The following is a 25,637-nucleotide window of genomic DNA, read 5'->3' as shown; positions in this document are numbered from 1 at the left end:
AGTTGAGTTGTTCTTTTCTGTCTGGCAACAGTGCTCTCTGCTGACATCTCTGTTTGTCTCGGGAACTGCACATGTTTGCGATGGGGATTTACTTCTACTCTGGACAGTTCCTGAGACAGGTGTCGTCAGAGAGCACTTAGACAGAAAAGAACAACTCAACTTCAGCAGCTAAAAAGTACTTAATGGAGAAAGATTTTTTAATAGATGTAATTTACAAATCTGTTTAACTTTCTGGAGCCAGTTGATATATATATATATATATATATATATATATATATATATATAAATGTTTTTTCCTGGATAACCCCTTTATTGGTTGGAAGGGGTCTCGGCGCTATGCTACATGTCAGAAGTTAATTTAAAGGGGGTCTCTGAAGAAAAATGTTTTCATATCAACTGGGGCCAGGAAGTCATACAGATTTGTAAATTAATTCTACATAAACATCTTAAGCCTTCCAGTACTTATCAGCTGCTGTATACTACAGAGAAAGATGTGTAGTTCTTTCCAGTCTGACCACAGTGCTCTCTGCTGACACATCTGTCCATGTCAGGAACTGTCCAGAGCAGGAGAGGTTTGCTTCTACTCTGGACAGTTCCTGACACGGACAGAGGTGTCAGCAGAGAGCACTGTGGTCAGACTGGGAAGAACTACACAACTTCCTCTGGAGCATACAGCAACTGATAAGTACTGGAAGGAGTAAGGAGTAAGATTTTTATACAGAAGTAATTTAAAAAATCTGTATAGCTCTCTGTTGATTTGAAAACGGTGATTTGAAAATATTTTTTCCTCCTGAGTACCCCTTTAACAAATGACTCTTGAAATATCTACCGTATTTTTCGCCATATAAGACGCACTTGGGGGGGGGGGGAATTTGTTGCGTCTTATATAGTGTTGCTCGCGAATATTCGCAATTCGAATATTATTCGCGAATATCGCATATTCGCGAATTCGCGAATTTCGCGAATATAGCGCTATATATTCGTAATTACGAATATTCGTTTTTTTTTTTTTTTTTTTTTTTTTTTTTTTTCTTCACAGTACACATCACAGTGATCACCCCTCTCTGCTTCCAGCTTGTGTGGTGTAAAGAAGGCTGTAATACTACTGTGTGAGACTGGCGTGCGAATATTCGCATATACGAAAATTAGCATATGCTAATTTTCGCATATGCGAATTTCCACATATGCAAATTTTCGCATGCGCGTATTTTCGCAAACGCGAAAATAAAACGAGGATATAACGAATATGCGAATATTCGCGAATATATGACGAATATTCGTCCATATATTCGCGAATATTCGCGAATTCGAATATGGCCTATGCCGCTCAACACTAGTCTTATACGGCGAATACCCACCTATCGCCGCGGTCCCTGCGGCCATCAACGGCCGGGACCCGCGGCTAATACAGGACATCACCGATCGCGGTGATGCCCTGTATTAACCCTTCAGACGCGGCGATCAAAGCTGACCACCGCGTCTGAAGGGAAAGTGACACTAACCCGGCTGCTCAGTCAGGCTGTTCAGGACCGCGCGGTGAAATCGCGGCGTCCCGAACAGCTTACAGGACACCGGGAGGGACCTTACCTGCCTCCTCGGTGTCTGCTCCCTGCCGGGATCCCCTGCATGGCCGGCTCTCTCCTTCGATGTCACCACGTCGTCGTGCACACCGTCCCGTTATCCAATAGGAGCGGCATGCGTAGCAATGTGATGACGGAGAGCGTGGATCCCGGGGAAGAAGACGTCCGGAGCGACGGGGACACCCCAGGGACGCGGCGACAGCGATGGAGCGACATCCAGGGCAGCGGTGACGGGTCCGGAGCGGCGGGGACACGTGAGTATTACCTCCTATCCAGTGGTCTTCAACCTGCGGACCTCCAGATGTTGCAAAACTACAACTCCCAGCATGCCCGGACAGCCGTTGGCTGTCCGGGCATGCTGGGAGTTGTAGTTTTGCAACATCTGGAGGTCTGCAGGTTGAAGATCACTGTTGGGTTCAGAATCTTTTTTTTCTGGGTTTTGCACCTTTAAAATTGGGTTCATCTTATACGCCGGTGCGTCCTATAGGGTGAAAAATACGGTACTTTACCAAGTCTTACCCCATCTGCGGCATGCACTGGTTATTTAGGATGAAGATCCTATCGATCCCTTTAGATCCTATCGATCCCTTTAGTTCAACTGTTTATGAGACAGAAATCTTTTATTTGGGATTTGTCTCAGCTTCCTATCGTATCTTTTGCAATTCCATGAATATCTTCTTCTTTTTAATGCTTTGCCTGTATCTGCCCAAACTCAATGGTCACGATGTGCGGCGGCTCCACGTGGGAGGCCTGTATATAGACAGGTAAAGTGGTGTTTCATACACACTGAAGCCGCAGGGTGCGCCATTTATTTTATCTCCACAGGCTGTAATACCATTTTACATGTGAAAATTTAATGAGAGTATTTTTTTAACATTTTTTTTTTTTGACAGATGAGTGAGAATTAGAGATGAGCGAACTTACAGTAAATTCGATTCGTCACGAACTTCTCGGCTCGGTAGTTGATGACTTATCCTGCGTAAATTAGTTCAGCCTTCAGGTGCTCCGGTGGGCTGGAAAAGGTGGATACAGTCATGGGAAAGAGTCTCCTAGGACTGTATCCACCTTTTCCAGCCCACGAGAGCACCGGAAAGCTGAACTAATTTATGCAGGAAAAGTCATCAACTGCCGAGCCGAGAGGTTCGTGACGAATCGAATTTACTGTAAGTTCGCTCATCTCTAGTGAGAATGGGTTGTATCAAGGGAAGACGAGACATGAAGGAAATTAAATATTGAGAAGCCACATGGAATTCCTTTAATTTACTGATAAGGATATTCAGCTTTGCAGGGACCTATTGTTAAAGGGGTACACCACTGGAAAACATATTTTTTTTCTTTAAATCAACTGGCGCCAGAAATTTAAACAGATTTGTACAGGACTTCTGTTTAAAAATCTTAATCTTTCTGGTACTCATCAGCTGTTATATGCTCCGCAGGAAGTTCTTTTCTTTTTTAATTTCTTTTCTGTCTGACCACAGTGCTCTCTGCTGACACCTCTGTCCATTTTAGGAACTGTCCAGAGTAGAAGCAAATCCCCATAGAAAACCTCTCCTTCTATGGACAGTTCCTGACATGGAAAGAGGTGTCAGCAGAGAGCACTGTGGTCAGACTGAAAGGAAATTCAAAAAGAAAAGAACTTCCTGTGGATCATATAACAGATGATAAGTACTGGAAGGTTTAAGATTTTCAAATAGAAGTCATTTACAAATCTGTTTAGCTTTCTGGTACCAGTTGATTAAAAAAAAAGTTTTCCACTGGAGTACCCCTTTAATTGCCATGCTATGGGCAAAACAAGACATTTTTTGTTTACACTGTCTCTATCCCCCCCCCCCCTTTAACCCCTCTGTTACCACTTTGATGACATTGAGTCTTCAGGAAAGTTTTGGTTCAACTGTATGCCTTGACCTCAATGTTTCCCTGCGTGGGGAATGCAAAGTTGCATGACATTTACTAAAATTCTTTTTATTTAATTTTTTATTTTTTTTTATAACTGTTTATTTTATCAGTTTACACAATGTATAAACAACAAATAAAAATACATACATACAAAAAAAAAAGGTGAAATGGTATACACCAATAGCATACGGCAAAAAAAATTTAAGAGAAAAAAGAAAAGTCCTACATCGAGAACATATATACAGCATTGTAACAATAATAATAATAATAATAATTTTATTCATATAGTGCCTACAGATTCCGCCGCTGTAAGAATCTGGTAATATAATCACCAAAATATAAACAGTAACCATAAGAACAAGAGATCCCTCTAAGTTTCAAGATCAACACAACCTTCATCAGTAGAGATCTGTAGTTAATTATTCAAAAGATAGTGACCATATGTTACTGATTGATCCCAAGGGATCTAAAAGGAAGTAGACATTTACTAAAATTCTGACATGGCTGCATTTCTTGCATTTGTAACTCGTGCCTGACTTTCTACCACAAAGTGGAACAGTGGTCATGCTTGTTAACAGGGGCGTACCTAGAGCATTTGGCACCCGGGGCGGACCCTCTGTTTGGCACTACCCCCCCCCCCTTAATTACACCCCCTCCCTCCCCTACCCCCAGGGGCGGACTGACAACAGTCGGGGCCCCCGGACCAAAAAAAGGCAAGGGCCCCTACTAGGCTCTGCAGCTCGTCAATCTTCTGCCACACTCCTATTCCACCCAAATCCCACACACAACAAATTCATGTGGATCTCTTAATATCTGCAGGGAAAACATGTCAGACTTGGCATATATTCAGTGCCCTCCTCTACACAATCTTTCCATCTATAGGCTCACAAACTGTAATAATGCCCTTCTTGGTGTCCTGCACAGTAAAAGGGCAGGTAGGTAGGTAGCCAGGTAACCCCCTATTTCCCATAGGTATATGCAGAGTTACATCCCCCTGTCTTTCCCATAGGTATATGCAGAGCTACGCTACACCCCCCCTCTTTCCCATAGGTATATGCAGAGTTACACCCCCCTCTTTCCCATAGGTATATGCAGAGCTACACCCCCCTCTTTCCCATAGGTATATGCAGAGTTACACCCCCTTCTTTCCCATAGGTATGTGCAGAGCTACACCCCCCCTCTTCCCCATAGGTATATGCAGAGCTACACCCCCCTTCCCCATAGGTATATGCAGAGCTACACTACCCCCTCTTCCCCATAGGTATATGCAGAGCTACACCCTTTCCTTCCCCATAGGTATATGCAGAGCTACACCCCCCTCTCCCTCCCTTTCCCATAGGTATATGCAGAGTTACACCCCCTTCTTTCCCATAGGTATGTGCAGAGCTACACCCCCCTCTTCCCCATAGGTATATGCAGAGCTACACCCCCCTTCCCCATAGGTATATGCAGAGCTACACTCCCCCCTCTTCCCCATAGGTATATGCAGAGCTACACCCCTTCCTTCCCCATAGGTATATGCAGAGCTACACCCCCCTCTCCCTCCCTTTCCCATAGGTATATGCAGAGCACACCCTCTCCCTCCCTTCCCTATAGGTATATGCAGAGCACCCCCCCTCTCCCTCCCTTCCCTATAGGTATATGCAGAGCACCCCCCTCTCCCCCCCTTCCCTATAGGTACAGTATATGCAGAGCACCCCCCCTCTCCCCCCTTCCCTATAGGTAAAGTATATGCAGAGCAGCCCCCCCTCTCCCCCCTTCCCTATAGGTACAGTATATGCAGAGCACCCCCCCTCCCCCCTTCCCTATAGGTACAGTATATGCAGAGCACCCCCCCTCCCCCCCTTCCCTATAGGTACAGTATATGCAGAGCCCCCCCTCTCCCCCCTTCCCTATAAGTATATGCAGAGCACCCCCCCCTATAGGTAAAGGCAGGGTTAAAAATAAATAAATAAAAAAAGGATGCTCACCTGATATCCCACGCAGCGATCTCCTCAGCTGCAGGGCCCGCGTCTTCTCCCCTTCACAGTACAGGCGCCGGATGAGTGACGTCACCGGCGCCTGTACTGCATGCTGCGTGGGGGCGGAGGTCACGTCTCCTCTGTGTAGCTGCAGATGCGGCTCACACAGAGGGGACGCCTTTTCCTGTATGTGCGTGTATCGTGCATACAGGAGAAGGCACCGCTGTCTGCTGGGGATCTGGGACGAGCGTCCCGGACCTCAGCAGCGGCGGCGGCGGGTCAGTCCGCCCCTGGCACCCCCCTTGAGAGTGGCACCCGGGGCGGGCCGCCCCCCCTTGGTACGCCACTGCTTGTTAATGTCCCTATTTGACTACTTATGTGCCATCAAATAGAGCCCTACGCTAATAGCATCTATGACTCTCTTGAAGATAATTTTTAGGTTTCTATCGGCTCAATTTAATCAAAAGTTGTTATAACCTGCTGACTTCGGTGGGACCTTCCGACTCTCCCCCTGCATTGGAGAGAAGGATCAATCTTGTTGGTTTTCAACTATGCAACCCTTTTTTTTTACTAAGCCCACCAGAGCTGTCTTACAGCAGCTTACCCCTCCTTTTAGACCACATGAGTATTTGGTTGTGCCGAACATTCATCTGTATGGAAGAGATTGGAAGAGATAGCTATAGGGGGAGTAAATGTTCAACTGACAGCTATTGAAAGTGTATGCCCACCTTAATTCTTCAATCTGAAACCAAGATATATATACAGTACAGACCAAAAGTTTGGACACACCTTCTCATTCAAAAAGTTGTCTTTATTTTCATGACTATGAAAATTGTAGATTCACACTGAAGGCATCAAAACTATGAATTAACACATGTGGAATTATAGACATAACAAAAAAGTGTGAAACAACTGAAAATGTCATATTCTAGGTTCTTCAAAGTAGCCACCTTTTGCTTTGCACACTCTTGGCATTCTCTTGATGAGCTTCAAGAGGTAGTCACCTGAAATGGTCTTCCAACAGTCTTGAAGGAGTTCCCAGTTAGCACTTGTTGGCCCTTTTGCCTTCATTGGGTTCAGGTCCGGTGACTGTGGAGGCCAGGTCATCTGGCGCAGCACCCCATCACTCTCCTTCTTGGTCAAATAGCCCTTACACAGCCTGGAGGTGTGTTTGGGGTCATTGTCCTGTTGAAAAATAAATGATGGTCCAACTAAACGCAAACCGGATGGAATAGCATGCCGCTGCAAGATGCTGTGGTAGCCATGCTGGTTCAGTATGCCTTCAATTTTGAATAAATCCCCAACAGTGTCACCAGCAAAGCCCCCCCACACCATCACACCTCCTCCTCCATGCTTCAAGGTGGGAACCAGGCATGTAGAGTCCATCCGTTCACCTTTTCTGCGTCGCACAAAGACACGGTGGTTGGAACCAAAGATCTCAAATTTGGACTCATCAGACCAAAGCACAGATTTCCACTGGTCTAATGTCCATTCCTTGTGTTCTTTAGCCCAAACAAGTCTCTTCTGCTTGTTGCCTGTCCTTAGCAGTGGTTTCCTAGCAGATATTCTACCATGAAGGCCTCACACAGTCTCCTCTGTTGTTCTAGAGATGTGTCTGCTGCTAGAACTCTGTATGGCATTGACCTGCTCTCTAATCTGAGCTGCTGTTAACCTGCGATTTCTGAGGCTGGTGACTCGGATGAACTTATCCTCCGCAGCAGAGCTGACTCTTGTTCTTCCTTTCCTGGGGCGGTCTGCATGTCAGCCAGTTTCTTTGTAGCTCTTGATGGTTTTTGTGACTGCACTTGGGGACACTTTCCACCTAGAATATGACATATTTTCACACTTTTTTGTTATGTCTATAACTCCACATGTGTTAATTCATAGTTTTGATGCCTTCAGTGTGAATCTACAATTTTCATAGTCATGAAAATAAAGAAAACTCTTTGAATGAGAAGGTGTGTCCAAACTTTTGGTCTGTACTGTGTATATATACAGTGGCATACCAAGGGGGGTGCGGGGGGGTGCCAGGGGCGGACTCACCCACCGCCGCCGCCACCGCCGCCACCGCCGCCACCGCCGCCACCACTACTGAGGATCTGGGACACTCGTCCCAGATCCCCAGCAGACAGCGGTGCCTTCTCCTGTATGCACGATACACGCACATACAGGAGAAGGCGCCCCCTCTGTGTGAGCCGCATCTGCAGCTACACAGAGGAGACGTGACCTCTGCCCCCACGCAGCACGCAGTACAGGCGCCGGTGACGTCACTCATCCGGCGCCTGTACTGTGGAGGGGAGAAGACGCGGCCCTGCAGCTGAGGAGATCGCTGCGTGGGATATCAGGTGAGCATCCTTTTTTAAATTTTTTTTCTCAACTCTGCCTATACCTATGGGGAAGGGGAGGGGGGGGGGTACTCTACATACACCTATGGGGAAGAGGGGGGGGGTTACTCTACATATACCTATGGGGGGTTACTCTACATATATACCTATAGGGAAGGGGGGGGCTCTACATATACCTATGGGGAAGAGGGGGGGGGGGGGTTACTCTACATATATACCTATAGGGGAGGAGGGGTTCTCTACATGTACCTATGGGGAAGGGGAGGGGGGGGTTACTCTACATATACCTAAGGGAAGGGGGGGTTACTCTACATATATACCTATGGGGAGGGGTTACTCTACATATATACCTATGGGGAGGGGTTACTCTACATATACCTATAGGGGAGGGGGGTTTACTCTCTACATATACCTATGGGGAAGGGGAGGGGGGGTTACTCTACATATACCTATGGGAAGGAGGGGGGTGTAACTGCATATACCTATGGGAAAGAGGGGGGGGAGGTAACTGTGCCTATACCTATGGGGAAAGGGGAGGAAAGGCGGGGGGGTAACTGCCTATACCAATGGGGAAAAGGGGGGTAACTCTGCCTATACCAATTGGGAAGGGGGGGGGAATCTGCCTATACCTATGGGAAACGGGGGGGGGGAGGATTTTTTAAGGGAGGGGGGTGTAATTAAGGGGGGGGGGCAAACAAAGGGTCCGCCCCGGGTGCCAATTGCTCTAGGTACGCCCCTATACAGTGGTCGGTACCACACCATCTATATATATATATATATATATATATATATATATATATATATATATATATATTGGCCACTACTGCTGGATGCCAATATCATTAACACAGACTTCAAGTGGGGCACTTTCTTGTACATTCTTTTACTTGGACTTGGGTCGGTAATGTAAAAATAAGTGTAGTTCCAGCTGAATTGTATGCTACAATATTTGCAATTAAAAAGGGAATATGTTCTCTTTAGAAAGTTCAGTGACTGCAAGCTTCATATCCTGTGTAGGGAAAAATGTGAGAAGACATAAATTATTGTGTCTCTTTACTTTCTCCCTAAATCAACATGAGCGGAAACCTGACTGATCGCGTCCCTTTACTTCACCCCTACAAGAGTAGATAGACAACATACAGTATATATAGAGGTAAAGAGTAAAACTTAAATAATGTAAACTATTCTTACAAGCTGTTTGTGTCATCCTGTGATTACAGCAGCCTTGGCACTAAGTCAAATAATGTGTAGAAGTATAATAAAAGATGGAGTAATGCCAGGGGTAATGTAAGCTAAGAGGCTTATCATGACCATGGCAGGCTGCAGCCTTTCAGTATCTGTAACATAGCAGACAATAATGATAACTTCCCAACCGTGAATTAGAAAACTTTAAATAGAAAGGCTTGACAGACATTCAGTACAGGAGGATTTAAAGGGGTTGCCCCATCTTCTTACAAGCTCTTATGGCCTGTTTGCAGTGGCCAGAGGTGGTCGGGAGAGCTGAAAGCGGCCAAAGCAGGGAATTTACGCAATTTACATATCTTTCATTGACTTCCATTGATTGGAAGTTACACAAATGGTGTAACTCCAGTAGTTATGTAAACAGTGTTGCTCACAGGGCTAAGTTGTTTGCGCAACTTCCATTAAAGTCAATGGGAGTTACGTAAATTGCATAACTTCCCTGTTTCGGCTGCTTTTGGCTTTTCCGACCACCTTCATAACAAGCCGGAGAAGCCAGAAAACCTGGAAATAACAAGGTGGGACAACCTTTTTAGTGGAAGTTATGCAAATGGAATAGCCCCACGAGCCACGCTGTCCTGGAGTTAATTAAACAGAGTGGCCCACATGGCTATGCAGCGACCAGTAGACCTTGGTGCAAGGCACTAGTGTTGCTCGCGAATATTCGCAATGCGAATTTTATTTGTGAATATCGCATATTCGCGAACTCGCAAATATTCGCGGATATAGCACTATATATTCGTAATTACGAATATTCGTTTTTTATTCACAGTACACATCACAGTGATCACCCCTCTCTGCTTCCAGCTTGTGTGGTGTAAAGAAGGCTCTAATACTACTGTGTGAGACTGCCGTGCAAATTTTCGCTTATGCTAATTTTTGTATATGCAAATTTTCGCACATGCTAATTTTCACGTACGCGAATGTAATAAAACGCGAATATTACAAATATGCGAATTTAGCGAATATATGACGAATATTTGTCCATATATTCGCAAAATATCGCAAATTCGAATATGGCCTATGCTGCTCAACACTACAAGGCACCAGGTGGTCAGGCAGAAGCAATTTATGGGCAGGCAGCACAGTAGTATTGGTCGATACATGGTCAGAGACGTCAGACACATTGCCATGGCAGGCAGCTCAGGTTTGTAGTTAACAGTTTGGGTCAAATACAAAAGAGGGTATAAGGTATAGAGGATCAGGCAAAGGGGGAGATTTATCAAAACCTGTGCAAAGGAAAAGTTGCCTAGCTGCCCATAGCAACCAATCAGATCGCTTCTTTCATTTTCCACAGGCCCTTTTGAAAATGAAAGAAGCGATCTGATTGGTTGCTATGGGCAACTGGGCAACTTTTACTCTGCACAGGTTTTGATAAATCTCCCCCACAGCTCTGGGTTGAAACGCTGTAGCAAAACCACATGCAAACAATACCCTCACAGGAACCATAGTAAATGACTTTGGTATTTAGCTGGGGACAGGCCAAGGGGTGCACTTTTTTGGCCTTTTAAGCATATGACTGGACCCAGTGGGATGTTACAGGAGTAACAGAGGTTGCAGGAGGTAAGAGGAGGCCTGGGACAGACTGTTGGGGTGAAACACGAGGCAGGGGTTGTGTTTTCTTGTGCCACACTCCAATAGGGACGAGTTATAAGGGAATGAATAGTGTACTACTTAAAACTGTGTATATAGACTAAGAGGTTAAAGAGGTACTCCGCTGCTCAGCGTTTGGAACAAACTGTTCCGAAAGCTGGAGCCGGCGCCGGGAGCTCGTGATGTCATAGCCTCGCCCCATCATGATGTCACACCCCGCCCCCTCAATGCAAGTCTATGGGAGGGGGCGTGACTGCTGTCACGCTTCCTGCCATAGACTTGCATTGAGGGGGTAGGATGTGACGTCATGAGGGGGCAGAGCTATGATGTCGCAAGCTTCCGGCGCCAGCTCCAGTGCACGGAACAGTTTGTTCCAAACGCTGAGCAGTGGAGTACCCCGTTAACTCTAGAGGTCATGTCTACCAGTTGTAGTTCATATTTTCAGGTCACAGTGTTTCATTATTGAGGCATTCTTCTATCCATCCCTATTGTAGTACATTGTATGGGGGAGATTTATCAAAACCTGTCCAGAGGAAAAGTTGCCCAGTTGCCCGTAGCAACCAATCAGATCGCTTCTTTCATTTTTAACAAGAACTTTACAAAATGAAAGAAGCACTCTGATTGGTTGCTATGGGCAACTGGGTAACTTTTCCTCTGCACAGGCATTGATAAATCTCCCCCTATGTCCCGTATGTTTGCTCTTTCACACTCTTTCCATCTTATACGGTTTTCTTTTTTCCTGCCATTTCCATTTAATGCAATGATGCTGAAAAAGCACAATATAAAGGCAGAGCTGCTGAATCTCATCTCTTCTACCGTAATTATCCATTATTTATCTGGGATGATCCATTCAGCCAGAATCTACAGACTCCAACAATGTATGACATTTCACGTACACTGCATTCAGAAAGTCTTCAGACCCTTTCACTCTTTTCACATTTTGCTATGTTGCTCCTTGAACTAAAATAAAAAAGAAAATGAAGGTATCAAACTGGACTCAATCAGCCGTAATGATGAAGGGAGACTCGATTTTTTGAATTTGTTTGCGAAATGTATTAATAAGTGAAAAAAACTAAAATTTCACATGGACATAAGCATATAGACCCTTGGCTATTAAACTTGATATTTAGCTGTGGCTCCTCCCATTTCCCTTGATAACCTCTGAGATGTTTCTTCACCTTGGTTGGAGTCACCTGTGGTAAATTCAGGTGATTGGACAGGATTAGGAAACACACAGTTCTGTCTATATAAGGTCTCACAGCTGTCAATGTATATTAGAGCAAAAACCAAACCATGAGGTAGAAAGAGCTGCCTGTAGAACTCAGAGACAGGATTGTGTGGAGCATGGATCTGGAGATGGGTACAAAAATACATTTCTGCAGCACTGGAGTTTCCCAAGAACACAATGGCCTCCATAATTCTTACATGTAAGAAATTTGGAACAACCAGGACTCTTCCTAGAGCGGCCAACCCACCAAACTAAATCATTTGGGGGAGAAGGACCTAAGAGAGGTGACCAAGAATCCAATGGTCACTCTGGCTAAGCTCCAAAGATCCTGTGTATAGATGGGAGAAACCTCTAGAAGGTCAACCGTCACTGCAAAACTCCACCAATATGGGATTTATGGCAGAGCGGCCTAGAAAGAATCCTCTCCTCATACAGTCAAAACAACACATGAGCTTCTTAGGGACAACTCTGTGAATGTTCTTGACCCAACCAGAGCCCTGACCTGGACTGTTGAGACCCAATTAGCTCCTAGCAGGCTATAACTACCCCTCCCCCTTATTACAATAATTAATTAAATAATAACTGACACAACAACAATTCAACTTTTTATGGGTGGGGATCGGCCACAGCTTTATTTATAAAATTACTTATATAAATAACAATTTAACTGTAACAAAGACACTGATTGTCTTCTTGCCAACCCGAGAGGTGCTGCCACACTGTCCTGTGTGGAGGTCTACCCCGGGTTGACCCCGCTTTCACCGTCTTCTTACCGCCAAGCTGTGACTAACAATAAACAGAGATACAAAAAGGGAGGGAGGGAGGGCAAAACTCCGGGTCCTGGGCAGATTGAGGGGGGAAGGGAGGCACCACAGCTATAAATACCCAGGGGAGGGCCCCTGAAAGCCCGGGAAACTATTAAACCCCTGATTGGTGCACTCCTTCCCCCCCACCCATGGGACATACCACTATAGTTACCAACAAGTTTTTACAGGCGGGGGAGGGGGCTAAAAACCTTGCCTGTATATTTCTTAACCCCTTAACTGCTCACCAGTCAGGGGGCAAGCTAGTTATGCTCAGCTTGCCCCTCCAAACCCAATGGAACATCTCTGGAGAGACCTGAAAATGGCTTCCACCAATGGTCTCCATTCAACCTGATAGAGCTTGAGAGGATCTGCAGAAATTTATGGCAGTGAAGGTTTGACCAGAAAAACCTGTAGTGCAAAATCCACTGCAGAATCCTGCTGTGAAATCCTGCATTTAGTTTCCGATGTGGAAATTCTGCTATGTGCACAGTGCAGCAGAATATACCCTAAGGGCTCTTTTACACTCCGTAGTGTGAACTGTGCAGTGCAATCCCATTAACAGCAGTGGAATTATACTCAAAACATTCCGTAGTGTAAACCTGGCCTAAGGGGGACATTTACTATTGCGTTTATGTCATTTTTGTGATGGCAAAAAGATGAATCTATTTTAAAACTGACTGTGAAATCCAGCTGTGGGCACTTTCCGAAGCGGCGGACGATATTTATTATTTGCACTTTTTGGTAAAAGGTTGCATAAAAAGGCGCTTCGACCTTAAACAAGCCACAAATTCATTCCATGTCGAGGCAACTGTAGCATTGTGGCTGGAGACAGCAAAAGCTGAGGCAAAATTCAAAAGAAGCCATATTTATTAAAGAGGTATTCCAGGCAAAAACTTTTTTTATATATCAACTGGCTTCGGAAAGGTAAACAGATTTGTAAGTTACTTCTATTAAAAAATCTTAATCCTTCCGATAGTTATTAGCTTCTGAAGTTTTCTGTCTATTTGCTCATTGATGATGTCACGTCCCGGGAGCTGTGCATGATGGGAGAATATCCCTTGCATGATGGGAAAATATCCCCATAGGAGCTGGACAGCTCCCGGGACATGAGTCATCAGAAAGCAGTTAGACAGAAAACAGCAACTCAACTTCAGAAGCTAATAACTATTGGAAGGATTAAGATTTTTTTAATAGAAGTAATTTACAAATCTGTTTAACTTTCCGGAACCAGTTGATATAAAAAAAAGTTTTTGCCTGGAATACCCCTTTAAGGCCGTACACCTTTTATACACTGCTCAAAAAAATAAAGGGAACACTTAAACAACACAATGTAACTCCAAGTCAATCAGACTTCTGTGAGATCACACTGTCCACTCAGGAAGCAACACTGATTGTCAATCAATTTCACATGCTGTTGTGCAAATGGAACAGACAACTGGTGGAAATTATAAGCAATTAGCAAGACACCTCCAATAAAGGGGTGGTTCTGCATGTGGTGAGCACAGACCACTTTTTAGTTCCTATGCTTCCTGGCTGATGTGTTATCTTAGTGTTCCCTTTATTTTTTTTGAGCAGTGTAGTAAATTTGGCACAAATTAGCCAAAAGAAAAAAAAATTCTGTCAGGGAAAACTGCATCCTACAGCCAACAATGATAAATGAGCCAACAATGATAAATGTCCCCCTAAGAGTACATTCACATGGGATAGATCAGCGTTGTGGAAACACCAACCTCTGCTCAAAGCTTAAGCGGGAAACTTTTAGGTAATAAGCTTGTGTAAGCATACGGTAAAGGAGCTTTAGAATAATATGGCTGTTGTCTTCCAAACACTTGACTAGGGGATTGTCATTGTCCGCTGTGACCCTTACACCTTCCATCCTCCTTTGTTGGAAGTAAGAACACTGACACAATTCTATGGTGGAAAGACCACAGTGGCCTACATTTATCAAATAACAGAACATATAAAACTCTAAATTATAAATAACTTGCGTACCCAGCGTTGCCCGGTTTTTCCTTTATAATACTTGTTGGGTAGGAAAAGCAACAAAGGAAGAAGCTTTTGACCTCATATCCCGTCCTCATATATTGTTGTCATATCCCAACCTCATATATTGTCCTCACATCATGTCCTCACATCATTTCCTCATATCCCGACCTCATATCCCGTCCCCATATCCTGTCCCCATATCCCGTCCTCATATCCCGTCCTCATATCCTGTCCTTGTTACGCCGAGCGCTCCGGGTCCCCGCTCCTCCCCGGAGCGCTCGCAACATCCTCGCAACTGCAGCGCCCCGGTCAGATCTGCTGATCGGGTGCGCTGCGATACCTCTCCCAGCCGGGATGCGATTCGCGATGCGGGTGGCGCCCGCTCGCGATGCGCACCCCGGCTCCCGTACCTGACTCGCTCTCCGTCGGTCCTGTCCCGGCGCGCGCGGCCCCGCTCCTTAGGGCGCGCGCGCGCCGGGTCTCTGCGATTTAAAGGACCACTGCGCCGCTGATTGGTGCAGTTGGCTTAATCAGTGTGTTCACCTGTGCACTCCCTATTTATACCTCACTTCCCCTGCACTCCCTCGCCGGATCTTGTTGCCATTGTGCCAGTGAAAGCGTTCCTTGTGTGTTCCTAGCCTGTATTCCAGACCTCCTGCCGTTGCCCCTGACTACGATCCTTGCTGCCTGCCCCGACCTTCTGCTACGTCCGACCTTGCTCCTGTCTACTCCCTTGTACCGCGCCTATCTTCAGCAGTCAGAGAGGTTGAGCCGTTGCTAGTGGATACGACCTGGTTACTACCGCCGCTGCAAGACCATCCCGCTTTGCGGCGGGCTCTGGTGAATACCAGTAGTAACTTAGAACCGGTCCACTAGCACGGTCCACGCCAATCCCTCTCTGGCACAGAGGATCCACCTCCTGCCAGCCGAATCGTGACAGTAGATCCGGCCATGGATCCCGCTGAAGTTCCACTGCCAGCTGTCGCCGACCTCACCACGGTGGTTGCCCAGCAGTCGCAACAGATAGCGCAACAAGGCCACCAGCTGTCTCAACTGACCGTGATGCTACAGCAGCTACTACCACAGCTTCAGCAATCATCTCCTCCGCCAGCTCCTGCACCTCCTCCGCAGCGAGTGGCCGCTTCCGGCCTACGACTAACCTTGCCGGATAAATTTGATGGGGACTCTAAGTTTTGCCGTGGCTTTCTTTCACAATGTTCCCTGCACTTGGAGATGATGTCGGACCAGTTTCCTACTGAAAGGTCTAAGGTGGCTTTCGTAGTCAGCCTTCTGTCTGGGAAAGCTCTGTCATGGGCCACACCGCTCTGGGACCGCAATGACCCCGTCACTGCCTCTGTACACTCCTTCTTCTCGGAAATTCGAAGTGTCTTTGAGGAACCTGCCCGAGCCTCTTCTGCTGAGACTGCCCTGCTGAACCTGGTCCAGGGTAATTCTTCCGTTGGCGAGTACGCCATCCAATTCCGTACTCTTGCTTCCGAATTATCCTGGAATAATGAGGCCCTCTGCGCGACCTTTAAAAAAGGCCTATCCAGCAACATTAAAGATGTTCTGGCCGCACGAGAAATTCCTGCTAACCTGCATGAACTCATTCATCTAGCCACTTGCATTGACATGCGTTTTTCCGAAAGGCGTCAGGAGCTCCGCCAGGATATGGACTTTGTTCGCACGAGGCGTTTTTTCTCCCCGGCTCCTCTCTCCTCTGGTCCTCTGCAATCCGTTCCTGTGTCTCCCGCCGTGGAGGCTATGCAAGTTGACCGGTCTCGCTTGACACCTCAAGAGAGGACACAACGCCGCATGGAGAATCTTTGCCTGTACTGTGCCGGTACCGAACACTTCCTGAAGGATTGTCCTATCCGTCCTCCCCGCCTGGAAAGACGTACGCTGACTCCACACAAAGGTGAGACAGTTCTTGATGTCAACTCTGCTTCTCCACGCCTTACTGTGCCTGTGCGGATATCTGCCTCCACCTTCTCCTTCTCTACTATGGCCTTCTTGGATTCCGGATCTGCAGGAAATTTTATTTTGGCCTCTCTCATCAACAGGTTCAACATCCTGGTGACCAGTCTCGCCAGACCCCTCTACATCAATTGTGTTAACAATGAAAGATTGGACTGTACCGTGCGTTACCGCACGGAACCCCTCCTAATGTGCATCGGACCTCATCACGAAAAAATTGAGTTTTTGGTCCTCTCCAATTGCACTTCCGAAATTCTCCTTGGACTACCGTGGCTTCAACGCCATTCCCCAACCCTTGATTGGTCCACAGGAGAGATCAAGAGCTGGGGTACTTCTTGTTTCAAGGACTGTCTTAAACCGGTTCCCAGTACTCCCTGCCGTGACCCTGTGGTTCCCCCTGTAACCGGTCTCCCTAAGGCTTATATGGACTATGCTGACGTATTTTGCAAAAAGCAAGCTGAGACTTTACCTCCCTCCTCACAGGCCTTATGACTGTCCTATTGACCTCCTCCCGGGCACTACTCCACCCCGGGGCAGAATTTATCCTCTGTCCGCCCCAGAGACTCTTGCTATGTCTGAATACATCCAGGAAAATTTAAAAAAGGGGTTTATCCGCAAATCCTCCTCTCCTGCCGGAGCTGGATTTTTCTTTGTGTCCAAAAAAGATGGCTCCCTACGTCTTTGCATTGATTACCGCGGACTTAATAAAATCACGGTAAAGAACCGCTACCCCCTACCTCTTATCTCAGAACTCTTTGATCGCCTTCAAGGTGCCCACATCTTTACCAAACTGGACTTAAGAGGTGCTTATAATCTCATCCGCATCAGGGAGGGGGACGAATGGAAAACTGCATTTAACACCAGAGATGGACACTTTGAGTATCTGGTCATGCCCTTTGGCCTGTGCAACGCCCCTGCCGTCTTCCAAGACTTTGTTAATGAAATTTTTCGTGATCTCTTATATTCCTGTGTTGTTGTGTATCTGGACGATATTCTGATTTTTTCTGCCAACTTAGAAGAACACCGCCAGCATGGTTCTTCAGAGACTTCGAGACAATCAACTTTATGCCAAAATGGAGAAATGTCTGTTTGAATGTCAATCTCTTCCTTTCCTAGGATACTTGGTCTCTGGCCAGGGATTACAAATGGACCCAGATAAACTCTCTGCCGTCTTAGATTGGCCACGCCCCTCCGGACTCCGTGCTATCCAACGTTTTTTTGGGGTTTGCCAATTATTACAGACAATTTATTCCACATTTTTCCACTATTGTGGCTCCTATCGTGGCTTTAACCAAGAAGAATGCCAATCCTAAGTCCTGGTCTCCCCAAGTGGAAGACGCATTTATACGGCTCAAGTCTGCCTTTTCTTCTGCTCCCGTGCTCTCCAGACCTGACCCATCTAAACCCTTCCTATTGGAGGTTGATGCCTCCTCAGTGGGAGCTGGAGCGGTCCTTCTACAAAAAAATTCTTCCGGGCATGCTGTTACTTGTGGTTTTTTTTCTAGGACCTTCTCTCCGGCGGAGAGGAACTACTCCATCGGGGATCGAGAACTACTGGCCATTAAATTGGCACTTGAGGAATGGAGGCATCTGCTGGAGGGATCAAAATTTCCAGTTATCATTTACACCGATCACAAGAATCTCTCCTATCTCCAGTCTGCCCAACGGCTGAATCCTCGCCAGGCCGGGTGGTCGTTGTTCTTTGCCCGTTTTAACTTTGAAATTCATTTTCGCCCTGCCGACAAGAACATTAGGGCCGATGCTCTCTCTCGTTCCTCGGATGCCTCGGAAGTAGAGGTCTCTCCGCAACACATCATTCCTCCTGACTGTCTGATCTCCACTTCTCCAGCCTCCATCAGGCAAACTCCTCCAGGGAAGACCTTCGTTTCTCCACGCCAACGTCTCGGGATTCTCAAATGGGGTCACTCCTTCCACCTCGCAGGCCATGCGGGCATCAAAAAGTCCTTGCAACTCATCTCTCGTTTCTATTGGTGGCCGACTCTGGAGACGGATGTTGTTGATTTTGTGCGGGCCTGTACTGTCTGTGCCCGGGATAAGACTCCTCGCCAGAAGCCTGCTGGTCTCCTTCATCCTCTGCCTGTCCCCGAACAGCCTTGGTCTCTGATTGGTATGGACTTTATTACAGACCTACCCCCATCCCGTGGCAACACTGTTGTTTGGGTGGTCGTTGATCGATTTTCCAAGATGGCACATTTTATTCCTCTTCCTGGTCTTCCTTCAGCGCCTCAGTTGGCAAAACAATTTTTTGTACACATTTTTCGTCTTCACGGTTTGCCCACGCAGATCGTCTCGGATAGAGGCGTCCAATTCGTGTCAAAATTCTGGAGGGCTCTCTGTAAACAACTCAAGATTAAATTAAACTTCTCTTCTGCTTATCATCCTCAATCCAATGGGCAAGTAGAAAGAATTAACCAGGTTCTGGGTGACTATTTACGGCATTTTGTTTCCTCCCGCCAGGATGACTGGGCAGATCTTCTACCATGGGCCGAATTCTCATACAACTTCAGAGTCTCTGAATCTTCTGCTAAATCCCCATTTTTCGTGGTGTACGGCCGTCACCCTCTTCCCCCCCTCCCTACTCCCTTGCCCTCTGGTTTGCCCGCTGTGGATGAAGTGACTCGTGATCTTTCCACCATATGGAAAGAGACCCAAAATTCTCTGTTACAGGCTTCATCTCGCATGAAAAGGTTTGCCGATAAGAAAAGAAGAACTCCCCCCATCTTTGCTCCCGGAGACAAGGTATGGCTCTCCGCTAAATATGTCCGCTTTCGTGTCCCCAGTTACAAACTGGGACCACGCTATCTTGGTCCTTTCAAAGTCTTGTGCCAGATTAATCCTGTCTCTTACAAACTCCTTCTTCCTCCTTCTCTTCGTATTCCCAATGCCTTCCATGTCTCTCTCCTTAAACCTCTCATCATCAACCGTTTCTCTCCCAAACTTGTTTCTCCCACTCCTGTTTCCGGCTCTTCTGACATCTTCTCCGTGAAGGAGATACTGGCCTCCAAGACGGTCAGAGGAAAAAAAATTTTTTTGGTTGATTGGGAGGGCTGTGGTCCAGAAGAGAGATCCTGGGAACCTGAGGACAACATCCTAGACAAAAGTCTGGTCCTCAGGTTCTCAGGCTCCAAGAAGAGGGGGAGACCCAAGGGGGGGGGTACTGTTATGCCGAGCGCTCCGGGTCCCCGCTCCTCCCCGGAGCGCTCGCAACATCCTCGCAACTGCAGCGCCCAGGTCAGATCTGCTGATCGGGTGCGCTGCGATACCTCTCCCAGCCGGGATGCGATTCGCGATGCGGGTGGTGCCCGCTCGCGATGCGCACCCCGGCTCCCGTACCTGACTCGCTCTCCGTCGGTCCTGTCCCGGCGCGCGCGGCCCCGCTCCTTAGGGCGCGCGCGCGCCGGGTCTCTGCGATTTAAAGGGCCACTGCGCCGCTGATTGGCGCAGTTGGCTTAATCAGTGTGTTCACCTGTGCACTCCCTATTTATACCTCACTTCCCCTGCACTCCCTCGCCGGATCTTGTTGCCATTGTGCCAGTGAAAGCGTTCCTTGTGTGTTCCTAGCCTGTGTTCCAGACCTCCTGCCGTTGCCCCTGACTACGATCCTTGCTGCCTGCCCCGACCTTCTGCTACGTCCGACCTTGCTCCTGTCTACTCCCTTGTACCGCGCCTATCTTCAGCAGTCAGAGAGGTTGAGCCGTTGCTAGTGGATACGACCTGGTTACTACCGCCGCTGCAAGACCATCCCGCTTTGCGGCGGGCTCTGGTGAATACCAGTAGTAACTTAGAACCGGTCCACTAGCACGGTCCACGCCAATCCCTCTCTGGCACAGAGGATCCACCTCCTGCCAGCCGAATCGTGACAGTCCTTCTATCCCGTCCTTCTATCCCGTCCTCCTATCCCGTCCTCATATCTCCTCCTCATATCCCAACCTTTTATCCCCTCTTTATATCCCATCCTCAGGTGGGGCCAAAAATATAAAGGGACGTGGCTTTTTGGGAGTGGGCGTGATTTGCAAGCCAGACCAATGCACAAAAATGGTTTAAAAAAAAAGGGGTGTGACTTAAAGGGTGGGCGTGTCTTTGTGAGATGGGGCGTGGCATGCATGCAGGGTGTGGCTTGCAAGGCAGATTGACGCACTCACCAGGAGATGCAGAGCAGAGCTTGTGGAGTAAGGTACTTAAAGGCCCATATACTCGCATGGGATTTGAAACAAAAACCCCATACTTCACACAAGGGGGGTAGGTTAGGGTTAATTTATATCAACATAAAATATTTTTATTTGACATATAGGCCCAGATTTATCAAACTGTGTAAGAGAAAAAGTGGAGAGATTTTCCCACAGCAGCCAATCACAGCTCAGCTAACGAGCTGAGGTAAGGTGACAGCTGAGCTGCGATTGGCTGCTATGGGAAAATCACTCCAGGTTTTCTCTTACACAGTTTAATAAATCTTAACCATAATGTGAACCAGTATCATCAAAATAACTCCAGCCGTACAGAAGTTATGCTGGAACATACATTTCCCATAGACTTGCATGGGACTTTAAACAAAACCCCTGACACTCGCAAATGGGGGTAGGTTAGGGTTAAATTAACTATCCTATTTTTTTAGTGGACATATAAGTAACATGTGACAACATGTAACAAGTATTATCGAAATATCTCCAGCCATCTGAAAGTTATGCAGTATTTCCCCCTAGACTTGTATGGGACATTAAACAAAAACCACGACCCTGGCAAATAGGGGTGGGTAAGGGTTAATTTACCTATCCTATGTTTGTAGTTGACTTATAAGTAACATGTGACCAAACTTATACCAATGTTAACATCTTAAACCATTTTATGCTGGAACATACACACATACACACAGGGGTGGACACAGACAGCAGAGGGCCCCCTCCTAATATCAGTTGTTAATTATTTATTAAGGTCCCCCATATGCCGCAGCTTATTTACACCCCCCCCCCCACATTAGGAAGCATAGTTTCCCCACATTAGGTAGCATAGTTCCCCACATTAGGTAGTAGTTTCCCCACATTAGGTAGCATAGCCCCCCCCCCCTCCCAACACACAGACACACACACACATAGACACACTTACCTGGCCTGCGCAGCGCTTCTCCACTCCGGGAGGTGCTTGACGAGTGACGTCACTGACGTTTTCCTGCGCTGGTCTAAGGAGGTACATCACTTGTGGGACGTCCCTTGACAGACCCAGGTTGGCTCTCAGCGCGACTATGCGCCGCGGTCGCTTTAGAACAGTAAGCAGCGGCGAGTCAGTGTGTGAGGGGGCTCACGTGTGTGTCGTGTGAGGGGGCCCACAGCTGAATCGGCTTCACAGGCAATATGTCCGCCCCTGCATACGCACATATATACATATATACACACAATGGGGGACATTTATCAAAACCTATCTAGAGGAAAAGTTGCTGAATTTCCCATAGCAACCAACTACTTCCCCTTTAGGACCTCACTCCCACAACCAACTGAGTACTCCCCCCCCCCCCCCCCCAGCCACACCATACCATTATCTCCGAGCCCATGGCTCTCCTCTCTTAGGGTAGGGTCACAGTAACGGATCTGCCCCATATTGTGCCTCCTGCTGTTGCCAAAAACATCTCGCCCCACCCCCTGGCCTGCTTGCAGCCACAATCTGCCGCTCTGAGCAGCCACACTGGGAGCCTGCGAGTTGCGGAGTACACTCGGACATCGCGGTGTAGCGATGAGGGGGGGGTAACAGCAGGAGGCACAATATAGGTCGGTCACCGGCGAATCCGTTACATGTGACCCTACCCTTAAAGTGCCTACAAGTCTCCCTCTAGCTCCTGCTGCTTCGGCGGAGAAAGCAAGTAAGGGAAGCCCCCAACAAATGTAAAGGGTGGGTGGGCAACTTTTATTGTGCACTCTCTACCACTGCCCCCCTTTCCTGACCCTTTGTCCTTTTTAAACCTTCCTAAAGGCCACCCCCCTCCTTCTTTCCCACCTCACACACCACGATACTTAACCCCTTCACACCTACCACCTAGTTTCTCTATTGCCCCCTTTCATGGGCCCCTTCTGCTCTCATGCTGTCTTCTCTGGGGGCTTCTTTTGTCACATCTCTGCAGCTGCAATACCAGAAACAATCCAAGGACAAATGTGGCGCTGTTTTTTTTTTTTTTTTTTTGTCTTTCGCCACTGCAAGTTTGAAATACATTTCTCTTATAATTTTGGTTTTGTAAGGTTTTGAAGTTTATGAGAGTCCTATTAGGTGACATTCACGGGCAGACTGGATGTTCAGAGCAGAAATATTTCCCCTTTTATAGCCGAATATTTCATACACAGCTGCAGGAGGAACTGGAATGTTAAAAGTCAGATAAAATTAACTCAGTCGTGAGGCTTCGTGCTTTTAAAGTAAAATATTGCCGAAAGCCGGGGTCGAAGCTAAAACTGGAAATAAAAGACTATCATAAAAGAAGACAGGTAATCCGGCACATGCACCACTAGGGGCAACTACACATACAGCAGAGGGTCCAAACCGTGTGTTCGCACCTACTCTGATATCGGGGTGTGTGAACCATGTGTGAACCATGTAAGGAAAGAAGCAACAGAAGACGGCACTCACTATTTACTTTATTGCGTAAAGTAAGACCTCTAAATGTCACATGAAACAGTCAGTCTTGGTAAATCACTGCTATCGCTGTCTCTGCTAATTAAAAGTACAACTTGTCCCACAAAAAAGAAGCCCTTATACAACTTTGTCAGTGGAAAAATAAAAAAAAGTCATTGGACTTAGAATGTGAGAAGCAAAAAAACATGAACCAAAAAAAAAATAAAAAAAAATAAAAAAAATCTATGGGTCATTAAGGCGTTAATAGGAGTCTGCATTTATTTAGGAAGTGTGGTCTGGAGTCTGTATTTATTTAGGAAGTGTGATCTGGAGTCTGTATTTATTTAGGGAGTGTGGTCTGGAGTCTCTATTTGTTTAGGGAGTGTGGTCTGGAGTCTCTATTTTTTTAGGGAGTGTGATCCGGAGTCTCTATTTGTTAAGGAAGTGTGGTCTGGAGTCTCTATTTGTTTAGGGAGTGTGGTCTGGAGTCTCTATTTGTTTAGGGAGTGTGGTCTGTTGTCTGAATTTGTTTGGTGACAGGTCTGGAGTCTGTAATTTGATATATGCATTTTTTGTCATATGCATTTTTTTTTTTTAGTTTGGGGGCATGCTTAACGTAAAATGTTAAAATATTGACTTCCTGATTTTGAAAGTAGGCAATCTTTGTAAGCTTGGAGGAGACATTGGGCCTCATTTTATCAATAATGTCCAATTTTAGAGCAGACCTTTTTGACCAAAATAACCGATCATAGCTAGACCTTGTTGACCAAAGTAACCAATCATAGCTAGACCTTGTTGACCAAAGTAACCAATCATAGCTAGACCTTGTTGACCAAAGTAACCAATCATAGCTAGACCTTGTTGACCAAAGTAACCAATCATAGCTAGACCTTGTTGACCAAAGTAACCAATCATAGCTAGACTTACATTTCTCATGGTGCTCTGGAAAATGAAAACTGTGATTAGTTACTGTAGGCAAATTGTATATTGTGCATACCGTAAAATGTTGATAGACTTTCAAATGTATTAATACAGTACTGATAAATTGTCACCACGAGATATTATGAGTTCTATCATCTTCCCATTGTTTTAGACCATCGTACCAAGACCTTACCACCAGCGTATGAACTGGTTGATCCCGTCAAGGTAGACGAGTATGGAAACTTCTTGTCCTATAATCTAACTCATCATGAAAATCTCAAGAGAAGAAAGCGAGACACCCGTTCTGAGAAGGTGCACTACAGGATTCGGCAGGGAACAAAGGACTTATATTTCAACTTAACCGTAAATGAAGGATTTGTGTCTGATAATTATATTCTCGAAAGAAGAACTGGAAACCAAAGTGGAGTAAGGATTACCCCCCGATCGGGAGTCTCCTGCCATTTCTCCGGCACGGTACAACAACAACCAGATGTTGGGTTCGGTTACGCAGCTATAAGTGCTTGTGATGGACTGGTAAGAAAAACCTTCTGTTCCATTCATTGATGATATGTAAATATCTTATGAGCATTTTTATCTGAGATGTTAAAAAAAACATCTTATGACCAAATTGTTAAAGGTAACCAAGCATTAGATTGTACCATATATAACACTTGGCAATGCTTTATATATGGTAGAATCTTCATAAGGTTTGAAACTGTTGTTTCCCAAACAGGGTGCCTCCAACTGATGCAAAACTGCAACTCTCAGCATGCCTGGACAGCCAACGGCTGTCCAGGCATGCTGGGAGTTGTAGTTTTGCAACAGGTATAGGTACACTTTTTTGGAAAATACTGCCTTACAACGTGTCATCCTCATGTTTTGCATCAATGTTGTTGCAGTCAGTACCTTCCGTTGCGATTAAACATAAGGAACTGTTATCTGTCTACTAAATATTGCACAATTTATTGGCTTTGATGGAGGGAACATAATCTGACATATTATTCTGTCTGTGTATTTTAATTCAATTATAAATTCGTGGACAATAGTTGACCTCACTGGTGGACCTTAGGCCATGCTCAGCCCTGGTGGTTGTGTTGATAGTGTTTATCAACGAAAAATAATAATAATATTAATTATAATAATATGAATTATAATAATAATCATGATGCCAACGTTACAATTGATGTCTGGATTACATGCAATATAAACACTTGATTACTCGGGGTAGAATTTCTAAATTGGATTGTATCATTACGTCCTGAAATGTTATTCCGGGGACTGATGTACCTCCATTTCTTTGCAATACTTTTTTTTGTTGTTTTTTCCAGCTTTGTGTGTCGACAAAACATGGTTTCTGAGGTCTTTTGAAAATGGTTTGTTTTGGGGTATGGTTCATACAATCATGTCTTCCTTGAGCAGAACAGATTTGTCAATAACCAGACTTTGTCTGCCGGTACCGAAAGGGGTACTTTGTCCCTAGATATCTTATCTCCCAG

General features: G+C 46.1%; 1 protein-coding gene across 2 annotated transcripts in view; it reads left to right on the top strand.

The window, feature by feature from the left end:
* ADAMTS12 (ADAM metallopeptidase with thrombospondin type 1 motif 12) overlaps positions 1–25,637 on the top strand; it is a 560,388-nt gene that overhangs the window by 15,891 nt on the left and 518,860 nt on the right. The window contains exons 1-2 of one of the 2 annotated variants that reach the window (XM_056545379.1): positions 10,086–10,168; positions 24,314–24,675. In XM_056545379.1, coding sequence (XP_056401354.1) covers positions 10,093–10,168; positions 24,314–24,675 — 438 coding nt within the window. In that variant the 5' untranslated portion in view covers positions 10,086–10,092. Of the gene's footprint in view, positions 1–10,085; positions 10,169–24,313; positions 24,676–25,637 lie in introns of those variants that run through there. The other variant, XM_056545369.1, reaches the window with a different exon arrangement.

Source organism: Hyla sarda, chromosome 1 (genome assembly GCF_029499605.1).
Source record: "Hyla sarda isolate aHylSar1 chromosome 1, aHylSar1.hap1, whole genome shotgun sequence".
Lineage (NCBI taxonomy): Eukaryota > Metazoa > Chordata > Amphibia > Anura > Hylidae > Hyla > Hyla sarda.
The sequence above is the reverse complement of the archived record's forward strand: the minus strand, read 5'-3'. Positions and strand labels throughout refer to the sequence as shown.